The 14,308-nt window shown below is 36.0% G+C and overlaps 2 protein-coding genes across 2 annotated transcripts in view; one reads left to right on the top strand and one right to left on the bottom strand.

Annotated features, from left to right (window-relative positions):
• The window catches only part of LOC139969679 (transmembrane protein 183-like), a 148,007-nt gene that overhangs the window by 79,461 nt on the left and 54,238 nt on the right, over positions 1–14,308 (bottom strand). Inside the window, exon 2 of the mRNA XM_071974819.1 lies at positions 10,470–10,566. Within this exon, the coding sequence (XP_071830920.1) occupies positions 10,470–10,497 (28 nt within the window). The 5' untranslated portion in view covers positions 10,498–10,566. The remainder of the gene's footprint in view (positions 1–10,469; positions 10,567–14,308) is intronic.
• The window catches only part of LOC139969684 (uncharacterized), an 81,991-nt gene continuing 71,815 nt past the window's right edge, over positions 4,133–14,308 (top strand). Inside the window, exon 1 of the mRNA XM_071974828.1 lies at positions 4,133–4,346. The gene's annotated coding sequence lies outside the window, so the exon portion shown is untranslated. The remainder of the gene's footprint in view (positions 4,347–14,308) is intronic.

Below are 14,308 nucleotides of genomic sequence, written 5' to 3' on the forward strand. Positions count from 1 at the left end.
CTTTTCCCTCTCCAATATATATTTTCTATTATGATTTTTTCTTTATGATTAAAAAGGGCCCTTTTGTTGAACAAGGATTTTTTTTGGTAATGCTGTGGATTACACTACCCCTCGCAATTTATTTGTTACCATCCCTCCTCTCCACCCCCCTCTCCTGTCCCTTTCCTTTCTCGCCCGAAGATTCAATCCACCCCTTGTCTGGAATGTAAAATTATTTCATAATATGATAATTTCTTCTGGTCACCGTTGTCTATATATGTGTGTTTGAAAATCATCGCTTTCATGTTCGCAGTCTATATATCTTCATGTTAAAGTGTTCCTAGAAATAGAGCTATTTATAATACACCACACGTAACTATCAGATCACGATATAGCTTTCTTTTCTGTCTTGTTTTCTATCCCCCCTACCCCCCCCCACCCCCACCCCTGTGCTCTTCATCTGTAGGTTATTTTGCGGTTCTTTCTTCATATACCTCCAAGTGTTACATCTGCTATTTGTTGTTTCCTTGTATGCAAGTACACGTTTCATTTCTTGAAGTCGACGTCATCATGAAGCTTAAGAAGATAATCGATTTTTTTTTGCCTTACCCCAATCTTGTTTCGCATCATAATATAACTACGTTATTTTCTCCTGCATGCATGAGACTGACTATATACTGTTTAGTAAAATTGCAAGTATTGTGTGAAAAGATATTTTATTATTTTGTCTAGAGAACCTTACTGCATTGAATATTTAATAGATAGAGGACAAAACAAAAAAGCAACGAGAAATGTTATTATTTATCTATTAGATCAGTTAAGAATGGGTTGGGGTGTGTGGACGGCAAAGGTGTGTGTTGGGGAAAGGGTGGGGAATGGGATTCGATGTAGGTTACCTTGAATACATTTTAAATGTAGCTTAAGTTTTGCAACGAACGCGTGAATAAAAAATATATTTTCGTTTAGTTATGGATTGTTTCAGTTGTTGAAGTAAAACAAGTCATTTTTTAATCCTTTATAATAATTTTAAACATTTGTGTCGCAAAAGTGGTTCATGCAGTTAGATACAAACAAAAGCTCATTTCGTTGAAAACGCTGCCGAGGGACAGAAATAGTTTAACGTAGCTTGTTAACTCTAATGTGTTATATCGCCCTCTAATGCCAATTCTGCGGATATTTCGTTTTATAGCTATATATATATATATATATATATATATATATATATATATATATATATATATATATATATATATATATTATATATAGCCTATGTCTATACCAGTTTTCAAAAATAAACCGAATACGAGTTCAAATCTACGAGTACACGTAAGAGTACCAGTTCGAGTACAGACTCACTTTATAAGTCTGCTGAATATCACTTCCTCGATCTTGGTTCGAAAATCCGTAACAGATGATGCCGACGATGGGTGATTAACTTATCCTATAGATAACCTAAGTTGGGTTTTTTTGTTTTGAGATCGTACTTGCCAAGACAGACGACTGTTCATTACTATCAACAAACATTCAAAGAGGATGAGCCCCTCGAAATCAAACTAAAAGTCATTAATTTTATTTTATATTTAAATATAATGTTTTTCTTCTTCTCACAAAAATTGCCTAGCACTTGAGTTGATGCATCTATCTATCCATTCTTCGTTCAGTGGTGAGAAATGTGGTTTTTTGTCTACGTCGAGTTAGCCAGAAAACTGAAGCACTAATGACTTGATTTAAAACAAAATCACACATGGGCATCAGCGACAGTGTATCTCGAAAGCTCTTTACATATATAAGTTTCATCATTTTCAAACAGGTGCAATGTATTTGATAACTTGTTGTGTCTTATGACGTAGAAGTCGCACGCACACACGCACATGATAATGCTATTGGAGTTTATACTTAATAACGTAACTGCAAAATACAAAGGAATAATTAAAATAATATCATCAGTGCATGCATCGGGTACTAATATAATTGCCCTAGTTGTGGGTACTAGTGCGAGTACGACCCTCTATAAGAACGAGTATACTAGTACTTAAAGTTCATCAGTTTTGCTCCTCCCTCCCCTTCCCCCACCCCTACCCTACCCTACCCTAAACTTACCCCTCCCCTACCCCTCCCTCCCTACCCTACCCCGACCCTTCCCTCCCCTCCCACCCCTCCCATACCCTTCCTATACCACCTCCCATATCCCATACCCCTTGCCCTACCTCTATAAAAAATCTTCTATAGAAAGTCTGAGAATGGTCAACTATGCTCAATTTGAATAATGAATTTTGCTGTCACTCTAAAAGTAATTTAGTTTTATCGACAATGATTTACTTATAATATGTTGTAATACGAACACACTCTCCAATCACTGGGAGCAATTTGGAGTCTCAGAACCTACAGTAAAGTGCTTTTGAAAACTTCCAGCAACTTCAAGCGTGTTTAAACGTGGAGTCAATACTGATATACTTTAATATTACACTTATAATGTAGACTAGATTCCCAAAGTGACTCCGAGTACAACAAATATATTTGATGGCGAAAACGAACTCACCGCAAGTCTGTCTCCAATTATTATGATTAAATAATCTTATGGCGAGGTTTTTTTTTATATTTTTCTCCTTTCTGTTTTATTATCTTTTAAGGGAAATGGGAGGTTGGATGGGTTGGAGATAACCGATACCAATATTACATAAAACTGCTCTGTACAGTAGTAAGTAAGTAAGTAGGTCAACTTTAATGAATCCCAGAAGGAAATTACATATCTGCGATGAGCAATAAAATGAATGATACAAAATACTAAAAAACATTGATACAATGAATGATACAAAATACGTTTCATTTTAAATGTTTCCACCATGAGAAACAGGAAGATACACAGACTAATAGTCCTTTATTTGCAATACTGCCATTTGATGTTTTTGGGTGTCTTGTAATCAACGTTTCATTGCAACTCGATAGGTCTAAATCTCAAAGTGGAAATAGTTTAATATCCGGCTTACTTTAAATATGATAGCCTGAAGTAAGCAATCTGTGCGTTTATTTGTTTTTAAACATGTAAAAATTTTTTTTTAAAAATCCAGAGTAAAGTACAATGGCACTTCGAGAGAATGATCTGTTCTCTCGCTGTACAAGAGATTGTAGTCTCCTGTATGAATTTGATTACAAATATATATCTAATAACTACAATATCATAATCATATTCAACCCATATGAGTGTAACGACCTTACTGGTGAGAGAATGCTGTTAGGTATTGGATAGGGAGTGGGAGAGGTGGAGATAACACCCTGCTAGTCTGGGGAGCTCCTTCAAGTTGGGGGGGGGGGGATGAACAGAACCGCCTTTTCCTATTAGGAGTAACATTATATGCACAAGGCAAACGGGCAGGTTATCAGAAGCACAAAATGAAAACAATTAACAAACAAGAGATAATGGGAGAATTGAAAGCTTTCACCTCAGCTGGGTGATGATGTGGGGTGCCCAAAACTTGTCACCAGCTTCCGCACTGGTGGATACACTATGCCAGAGCCCATCCCGGTGCTTGTAGTACTATTCAGTCATAAGTGGTATTTTAATGAAGGCGGTATCGATCGCTAAGCAGGTTTTTTTAAGTGAAGCCGTGCCTTATTTCAATTCACATGTATATAGCATATTGCAATTCAAAGATAACGACAGTCTTCATTAATTGTCATTTTCCCATTTTGTCCCCCCCCCCCCCCCGCCTATTATACATTGAGTTTAACCGTCAGTTGACTGACTATGAATTATATAGACATCCTTTACATCCCTAACACATTACTAGTGACAATTAAAACCGAAAGGTTGGACTAAAATTTTATTGACGAAAAACCACAACCCGAAGATAAGACAAGGAGAAAGAAAAAAAAAAGAAAAACAGCCTTCCACGGAACAAAAAAAAAACGGAAGTTGCGGCGATTCTTTAATAATTTCACTTCAGTCCTTTAAAAGACTTACGATTTGTTCTTAGGGAAGAGGAGAGAAAAAAATTAATCAACCTGTTGGCTTTTTGATCACTTGTAAGTCGATCGCTATAGCGTCGAGATAAGACCCCGCCACCGTCCGCTACACGCTTAATAAATTCCACCAATCACAGAGGCGAGAAAAAGGCGTTTATACAAAACAAAGCACCAATCAGATGAGAACCTCTTAACATAAAAGGCCAATCGAGAGCTCGAGCTGTGTCGATAACATTACGCATGGGAATGCTATTTGTCTTAGAGTAGAGGAAAAAAACATCGAGTCAAGTCGTGGAGTAGAGTTTTGGAAGGCAATATTTTCAGGAAAACTGTGTCTGACTGCCGTAAAAGGAACGTTTTTTTAATTTCCAACAAAAGAGGGGGAAGTCTAAAAGCCAAAAAAGGTAAGTGATACTCCTCACGTTGTTGTATTTAGCGTTTCATTTGAGAATTTATACTGTGCAAACTAAGGAATAATAATAATAAAAAAATAATACAAACGGTGACTGCAAAAAAAGGTCATTAGTAGCAGGCTAAAAGGTTCATGTGTATTAAGTCATTAACCTTCTTCAACCTTTCTCTACTCACAGACAATATTTTATTGAACGTATGCTATATACGTCTCTATACTACTATACCACAACGTCTGGTAGATATGGTATCTAGGCTTATCAAAGTAAATTTGAGGAGTGAAATGTTCTTAGAATGATGTAAACTTTGCCAGTAACGGAGTTAAGAGAATGCGAGAGAGAGAAAAACGAACAGTCTTCAAAAATACGTTTTGTTTACCGACATAGCTATGTTGCTAAGGAAACTGTTAAGACGAACGAAAACAAAATACGTCTTATGAGGCATTCTTAACAGCACAATTACGTGTATTATCCCATGCATCATGGCATTTGTCATTATATATAGTAAGAGCGGCAACAAGCACTCCATTATCAGAGCCAAGACTTCTTTGCTTATTTGGAAAATATTTATATAAGAATCCACATTTTCCTATATTGATCAATTGTCATTATGACAGCTAAAAATGAGAAGAAAATATGTCCGACCATTTACCTCTCCCAGGAGGGAAGTATTCGTGTTTTTGTAATTTGCGGAATTTTTTGGTGCAAGACTACGAACTGATCACATCATGTCTGTACGTATTTTGTATAACACTAATTATAAAGAACATCTTCAATAAGTCTTAAAGGAGAGTACCCTACTGAACATATAGTCTGTGTTGTTATACATCCATCTTGCAAACATATAGGTTTTGCTTCTTTTCTCTAATAAGCAAACCACTTGTCTCCCGGCCTTCTCTTGCGTACTTTCAAATTCTGAAGAAGTCGCCATGTTGTTTTTTGTCCCGTACTATCTACCTTGGACATTTTCTCCTAATTTTTGAATATTTATTCATCTATGTATGTGACTCTAAGATCGTTTCATTATACCTCATTTATTGTAATCTCACATGAAATATAATGTTAATGGCAAAATATAAGCCCCCCCCCCACCGCCCCCTCACTCACCGTCCCAACACCTCCCAATTCAAGTGCATAAGTCAATATCCATTGATCTACTTCCATTGTTGTCATTGTTGCAATGTCTTATTTTATTTTTTCACATCGCTAAAATGACACTCATAGTTGTCCAGCATAACACGTCACCACCATCAGTCAAATAAATTTCATATCCTTCATCACCACTGCAACCCATCTATAAGATGAAAATTCTTAACAAGTTATATTCGTAACCATATCATAATGTGTGTCATCTGGCACTTTTGGAAGGCCATGCGCGCAATTAGTTTCATTACGTTACGAAATATCTACTTTAATTGGATATATGTGCGTGTTTGACGTAACTTTGACTTACTACATAACCGGGGTCTATACGCACCTCAGGGATCTACTTTGATGCATTTCAATGGTTAGCCTATATATACATGATATTATAATGACATAGGCTATTCGGTACGTATACCGACTGATCACGCTATGCGTTAGGAATATCTGAATAGGTTGTATGAAAGTTCCACTGTACGTACATTGTCATCTGCAATTCAAAGCATTCGATTTATTCACAACCAGAAACGTATGTAGTATAATTCCTATATACCATCCATTCATTTGAATTATCCAAACAATTTCTCGATTTTGAGTTCGTGTAACTAGACCATTTCTTACCCCTTGATTGCTTCATTGGAAAAGCAATTTTAATATGCCCGTATTGAAGTATATATGTCTATATACCGGCAAACGAAAACTAGTTCAATAATAATTAGCTACGTAAGCTTCAATAGTTCGTTTAGATTAGATTAACCATAAAATCAAGAGAGAGAGAGACAGAGAGGTGGGGTGGGAGTGGGGTGAGGAGGGGGGGGGGGAGGTGTTAGCAAACTGCTTGTCTACTACAAAAAGCTTATGTAGGTAAATATGTAAAAGTTAGAGGGCGTGCCTTTTCGATCCCTGCAGGATCTTGTTTCAGAGGCTGACTGAAACGAAAAACCAACTAAGAACACATTAAGAGAGACAGATGGACAGAGATGAGTTAAATTGGACAAATGAGCTATGAAAATAGAGCAAACGGTCGTCGTTTTAATTATTGGAAACTTTAACAATATATCATGTGGTGCCGTTAGATATCTTCGTAAGGATATCACCGACACATCCTTTACAATGCATGCGGTAAAATGTATAGAGACAATGAGCAATCTAAATCCCCCCCCCCCTCCACCCGTTCCCCCATCCTCCACAGCAGTATGGTAAACACACTAGAGTCATTTTGAAAATGAATGTTCATTCAAGTATCGAATCAACATTATTAATGGTGACTGAAATGCCCCAAATCAATCATGAACACATCAAGGCTTGTTATATCGTGCATTTTAAGATAACCTGAGCAAAACCTTGGTGACGTAACCTTTTTTGTCCCCTTACATTTCTATCCTAACCCGATATTCTTCAAAGGCAGAGTTTTAATGTGCATTGGACTCATATTCAGATAGATATCTACCCTGTCCGGCCCGCGAAACTGTTAATAACAGTTACTTTCACACAAAAATAATGTACTGGCCGGCAGCATTAGTATAGTTGAAAAGAGTAGAGTAGGGTTTTGTATAGTAGAGTAGTGTATAGTGAAGTACAGCACAGTGAACTTCAATATAGTACAGACCTCTACAGTACAGTGCATCATAGTGCAGTACGGTATAGTATAGTAGAGTGCAATATTGTAAAGTGCAATACAGTACAGTGTAGTGACTACCACAGTTCAATACATGCCAGAAAAGTAGAGTACAATGCAGTACAGAAGCATACAATACAGTACAGTAGATTCTACTGTATTGCAGTACAATACAGTACAGCGCAATACAGCACAATACAGAAGCATACAATACAGTACAGTAGACTTTCATAGTACAATAGAGTAAAGTACAGTAGCATACAATACATTACAGTAGATTCTACTGTATTGTAATACAATACAGTACAGTACAGCGCAATACAGCACAATACAGAAGCATACAATACAGTACAGTAGACTTTCATGTATTGTGGTACAATACAAAATAGTACAATAGAGTAAAGTACAGTAGCATACAATACATTACAGTAGATTCTACTGTATTGTAATACAATACAGTACAGTACAGCGCAATACAGCACAATACAGCACAGTACAGAAGCATACAACACAGTACAGTAGACTTTAATGTATTTTAGTACAATACAAACAGTACAATACAGTACAGTACAGTGCAATACAGCACAGTAAAGTAGCATACAATACAGTGCAGTAGACTTTCATGTACTGTAGTACAATACAAAACAGTGCAATACAGTACAGTACAGTGCAATACAGCACAATACAGAAGCATACAATACAGTGCAGTAGACTTTCATGTACTGTAGTACAATACAAAACATTACAAAACAGTACAGTGTAATACAGCACAGTACAACACAGTACAGTAGAATACAGTACAGTAAAGTACAGTGCAGTACAGAGCAATACAGCGCAGTACAGAAGCATACAATACAATACAGTAAACTATCATGTACTGTAGTACAATACAAAACAGTACAGTGTAATACAGCACAGTACAGTACAATACAGTCCAATACAATACAGTAAAGCACAGCAATGTACATTACAGTACAGTCATGCGCAAGCAACTGTTATCATAATATACAGTACAGCAACTCACTACAGAACCGTAGGCCATCAGTATACTATTCAGTACGGTATAGTACAGTACATGCCTACAGTCTGCTAGTAATTGCATCATGTACAAATAGTATAACTATGTATAATTAGTAATAATACTATTAGTTTTTAGCGAAACTACATAAGACCGTTTAGTTGTATTTTCTACGTTGTAAACACAGTTTATTGCATACATTCATGGTACGTTAATCACGATGTATACGATGTGTTCAGACAGCCTAACGAACTAATGACCCATATCCCATACATGTTAATTTGGCGCCTAAGGTAAAGTAGTGCCTCAGTTATTGCACACCTTGCATGCTTCCCAATACTTTTAGGATTTTTAACAACAAAAATTGACAGTTACAAATTTATATTTTGGGATGAATTATAAATAATGGGATCTATGGGGGGTGTATTGCTAATGAAACGTAATATTTTATGTCATTAATGTCACAAAACAATATATCAGTAAAGTGGTATCAGTAATGGCATAATAGATGAAGCCATTTTCTCATCCTCCCTCTGTAAATATCAGCTCTGCATGCTGTTTCGTCGATTTTTTCACTCCCTCGATGCAAGCTAAGTTAAGTTTACAAGGACGATCCGGTCTCGGGAGTATAGAAAAAGTAGATTACCCAACGAATGACCGGATCAGGCCTTGGCGAAGGCTAAACAATTGCAGTGTTATTTTCTCTGTTTTTTCTCTGTATGCATTAACCTATATCAATTTCCAAGAGAAAAGAAAAGTTGGTTTCCAGTCTTTTACGAGGGCCAATTATGGCCTATTCACTCGACTTTTTTATAACAGTTAACCCTTGTTCATTGGTAGCTTGTCGCACCCCTCACCCCGACATATGCACCATTTCAAACAGTCGCTCCCAGACACAACAAATTAGGTGTGCCCTGTGGGAACTTTTCATAGGTTGCGGGCAGCAAACCGGAGCAAACAACTTCCAATTACAAATTACCTCGCATGTCCCCCCGTCCATACACACTGGGTAAAGAGAGGCAATGGAGATTAAGTTGCTTGTTCAAAGACATAACGCAATGATCTGGCCAGGACTCTAACCTGCAATCCTTAGATTGCAATTCCAAGGCCTAAGCCATTTGAATACAACACCATCAAAGGATTAAGTTAACTTTCTACCAAGATAAAACATGTTCTACCCCGATTTCTAATATTACTTTTTGTTCTTTTTTTGAGGGGGAGGGGGGAGGGGGTCTTAAAAGTCCATGTAGCTTAAACCAGTGGACAAGTATGTTCGTATTTCCGCCGCCTACTGCTAATTTTTTAACGGTTTTTTTTTCAACGTGTTATAGGATTTCCGTTGTAGTGGTGTACCTCTTAAATTCACTTAGGCTGTTGGGGCTAATATGAAATGTCCAAACTGTATATTGAAGGACATCCTATGGCATTTATGATGATGTATCTTAAATCCACGATGATCTCGCGAAGTGCTCTTTTAAAAGAGGCACATATTGGGTGTAGATATACAAACGTAAGAAGCCAACACAAATAATAACGTCCATGAAAAACAGAGTATTTCAGGCTGTTTGCAGCAAAAAAAAAGTCTTGAAGCGGAAACTATGGACTGGTCATTTACAAAAGAGAAAAAAATGTACGTGTGGTTTCTAAAATGGCATCACGTCAATACACTAAGTTCTTGATAATTTGAAGGAAGGAAAAGCAAAAAAACAGAGGTTAAAATCACGAGGGCGAAAGCAGACACTGAGCTGAATTGAAATAATGTAATTAATATTATCTCTATATGTTATTCCGTGCTTTATGACAGAAACACAATCGCTTTAATAATTTATCTGCATATTTGAGGTATACCGTATACCATGTGGAGTATAGATAGATAGGCTATTTTTATTCATTGAATATTTCATATACTCAATTCACAACGGTACGTTACATTCACAGAAATTGTCATGGGTAAGGACTCTCTCATATAAAATTTAAGACTAGTGCAGTATTAAAGGTCTTTGGCAGTTATATTTCTGCTTGAAGTGTGTACGAACAGTAGTCAGCCGAATATAATTATAAAATGACAATGATATGGTTTCATCTTGTAGATATACCATATGCAAACGTAATCTTTGTTCGTTTGTCAGAATCTAGAAGCCCGAAACGGTTACATATAATATAACGTTCATATGTTTCGGGCTTTTAATGGATAGGATCTCCAGAATAGATGGCTAAATCAATCAGTCATTTGATTGATTCCATGATCGCCAAGTCATCATGTTCCGTTTTATTGTTAGCTATCTGGACACGGTGACTGTTTTTTATTCATTTCAAAAAAAAATTGACGGGTGCTCACCTTTACCAGTTTTAATTGATAACACCATGAGACTTCGGGTGAGCCTGACGAGATAGGGAAATACGGCGGGTCGAAGATACCTTGTTAACCTCGGTCCCTGCAGATTCATGAAAAGTTGAAAAAGAAAGTATTCTTTTGTTTAATCCCAATTAGGAATGCGATCGCGTTAATTGTCTCTATAAGAACAGCCGCCAAGTACTACATAATTATAATAAGTAATTATAATAATAATTACATTATTACAATAATTACAATATGATAACAATATATAATACATATATTATATATAATATATATAAGATATAATACATAATAATATATAATATATAGCAACTATATACATACATATATTACATATAACATATAATACATAATATACATATAATATATGTAATATATAATACGTATATAATATGTAACATATAATACTATATAATATAAACTAATATATAACACTATATATAACTATAATAGTTATAATACTACATAATTATATAATTAAACTACATAATTAGGATCGAGCCCTTCGCCTTACTCAAGAAAACTAAGAAACAAAAGTACAATCTAAACTAAATACAAACAAAATGATCATGGACTGTCCGTGAGTAAACCGGTATTTTATTGTCAGCTATACTAATGTAATTGCATCAAAGTACAACGAACTGTCTTACTATACGCATCGACGCATGGACGCATCTGAGCATGGTCTAGGCGCAGCTGCAGTACACGCTGAAACTTCACTTCAAGTTGGAGCACGTATCTGATTCAGTACGCTGATTGTAGAGGAGTTTCTTATCAACGACTTCTTTGTCTATCTTAAAGAACATGGTAATGATTGCCTGTACTGATAAAAATTTGCTCTTTTCTTTTAAAACAGTTTATGTCTTGTAATTTGTAAAGTCATCGGGGAGACCTTCTCGATATACGCGATATTGGTGCATCAAGGGGAAGAAATAGGAGATTAAGAACGACAAAAACTAAAAAAAAAAAGGAAAAAAGTATTCGAGAATGCAAATGGTCTGTTAATATCTAGGTTTGTTTTTCTGTAAATCTCTTAGGCACTGAAGTGAATGCTATTAGCGATCACTCGAGTATTAAAGTAAAGATCAAATAACGGAAGAAGAGTTCATTGACCAACGATTTTTTTTCCTGCCGCCGTCATTTACCTGTGAAGTGCGACTTTATACATATACAAACTTCAAAGTACTATTGAGAATTGTGGTATTAACTAATGCAAAAAGTTATACACTTTCTTGACGTTTATATATATCATTAAGAAAATCATGAACAATTTCCTATATGGATATTTCCTAGCGATGGTGTGGATAATTGCGGTGAATTGTAAGGTATACCGGTACTTGTTATTATTATACATCATACATTTTTGCTAGAGAGAGGGGGAGAGAAGGGGAAGAGGAAGAGAGAGGGGGAGGGTGGAGGGAGAGGAAGGGAGAAAGAGAGGAGGGAGAGGGGTGGAGACAGAGGTATGAACCTCTTCTGTGTTTTTGTCAGATAGTGTACCTGACTATAATAAAATACAGACTCTAATGCAATCTGTAGTTCTTTAAGAAGATACTAACCCAACCATCATTAATGCATGTCTAATTGACAGTCTAGATTACTCGATCATGCTGTTATATTTGGAGCGGTATACATCTCGAGAATAAATTCTATGTTTTGCTATTTATCTAAAGATTTGAAATTTGTTGTTTTCTATTCCCTTCTATAGTCAATTCCTGAAAATTATTTTGTCAAATCCATAGGTTCACTGACGACTCGGCAGAGTTCTTTATCCTTCCTTATCAAATTGTAAAACTTGAAAAGGAAATTAAAAGAAATAATAAGGATTGCAACGAAGTGACAGTGACTTTCATTGATTGGGAGACACTTCACAACAGAACAAACTCCTTTGATCAGCGCGTGTTCTTCTCACAATATATTGAATCCTTTTAAAAAAAAATACTTTTTTCCACCGCACATTACAGCATAACGCGTTATATTAAGGCACTATACATATACAGATCTAGTGCGCATGTCATGTTACGTAAACACAGATACTAACGTTAAACTCAGTGAGTAAGTTCTACATCATGCACAGTGTCATCTTCTTACTGCTTCGGGAATTTGATATTCATATTACCTTGTCACACCTAACAGTACCTAATTGCGCTGTAAATCATTTGAACTCACTCTCATCCAAGCTATACCGTTAGAGATTGAAAATAGTTTTCATGGCATTTTCTGAAAGGTTTATCACTAATTCAAAGAGTAGATTGGGATGCTTTTTTTCCCTTGGAGATCTCTAAAATGTCCACTCTATTCACAAGCATATAAATACGGTAATGCCATCAAGTCACTGTAAAGGAGGAGAGAAAAAAAACCTGCCTCAAAGTCAAATCCAAATAGATTTTTGCTCATTTAAGTCCATCAAGCTGTCACCTGTTACATCTCAGGGGAGACCAAATGGAGAATTCGTCGACGGACCTTTTTATGAGTAGTTTAGCTTCAAATTCTCTACTGTTCTGACTATTAATCTTACAAAAGAAAAGAAAAGAATCACTTTCCACACGTGACGATAGCAAGTTTGTGAAGTTGTTTTCTTATATCGTATACGAAAGTCAGAAAACGAACTCGTTATAGTTTCATGTATACTACAGTCACTTTGTGTGACGTAAGGAACATAACTATGACACCTTTTTTTTTCTCTCTCGCGTTTCGTATTATTTCTCGTCCTGTCAGTGTTCAGTGTATATGATTTACCTTTCTTTGTTTTACGAAAAGGATCATTAAACAATATATCTAGACTTTTATATATTTTTGCCCCAGTCTGCAAGAGTGTTCTGGTTTTGCCCTTTAATCTATCACATTATGTTATAATAAAGTTTATTATTATATTTTGCTTTTTTTTATCTTTTTACTTCATTCAAATTTTTTTGTATGATACAAATGTGTGTATTTAGAGGTATATACAAATTCACCTATTGGTTTCATTTTGGCCGTCTATGTTGTTTAATCTTTCCTTTCCTTTACGCGAGAGAGGGAACTTTACATCCCACTTTTTTTCGAAAAATCTTAATATGATCCCATTTTTTTTTTGGTTAATTAGATGTGCCATACTGTGTTAACGCGATGTGTGCCCATATTCCATCTTGCGGTTAGAAAGTGTCCTCTTAATATTCCAAATTTTGGCCTTCAAATCCACCCCTTCGCCACTACCCCCTCCCCTTCACGCCCCACTCATGCCTCAGATTCAAACTTCTCCAGCCGTCCCTGAGAAACAAGGGGATTGTCTTCACTCCATCTCCCGTCATTTCCCTCTTTCGAAAAACGTCTAACAAGTGATTTTATCTTTTAGGAAAAGAAAAAATAATGATATTGCAAAGACTTGTAGATATTAGCAAAAGTCGAATGAAATTTTATTCTTTGTTGAAAGTTACAGTAAATCTCTGTACACAAACAATTTCTGGTCGGTCAGTTCATGTAATTGCTTCCAAAAAGCTGTTTATTACGTGAAATTTGCCACAGGCTGGGTGAAAATAACAGATTAGGTATTAGAAAACATCCCAATCTAGGTTTGGATATAGAAGAAAACCGTGAATAAAGCACGAAATTAAGAAAAGAAAATAGCAAATGAAACATTAGATAATGGCGAGTGTTCAAATGAACGCATCTATGTGGGTCTTTCGTTTGGACCGAGAGTAGTAGCCTGTGTAATGACGTGTGGATAATTAGATTGGTGGTCAGTATGGTGCACGATTTCTTGTCATTGCAAAGTCGTTGCTTTTAATTGTATCTGTATTAAATGTGTATTATTTAGGCCTACATTTGTATTTCGTCTG

Source organism: Apostichopus japonicus, chromosome 7, assembly GCF_037975245.1.
Source record: "Apostichopus japonicus isolate 1M-3 chromosome 7, ASM3797524v1, whole genome shotgun sequence".
Classification (NCBI taxonomy): Eukaryota; Metazoa; Echinodermata; class Holothuroidea; order Aspidochirotida; family Stichopodidae; genus Apostichopus; species Apostichopus japonicus.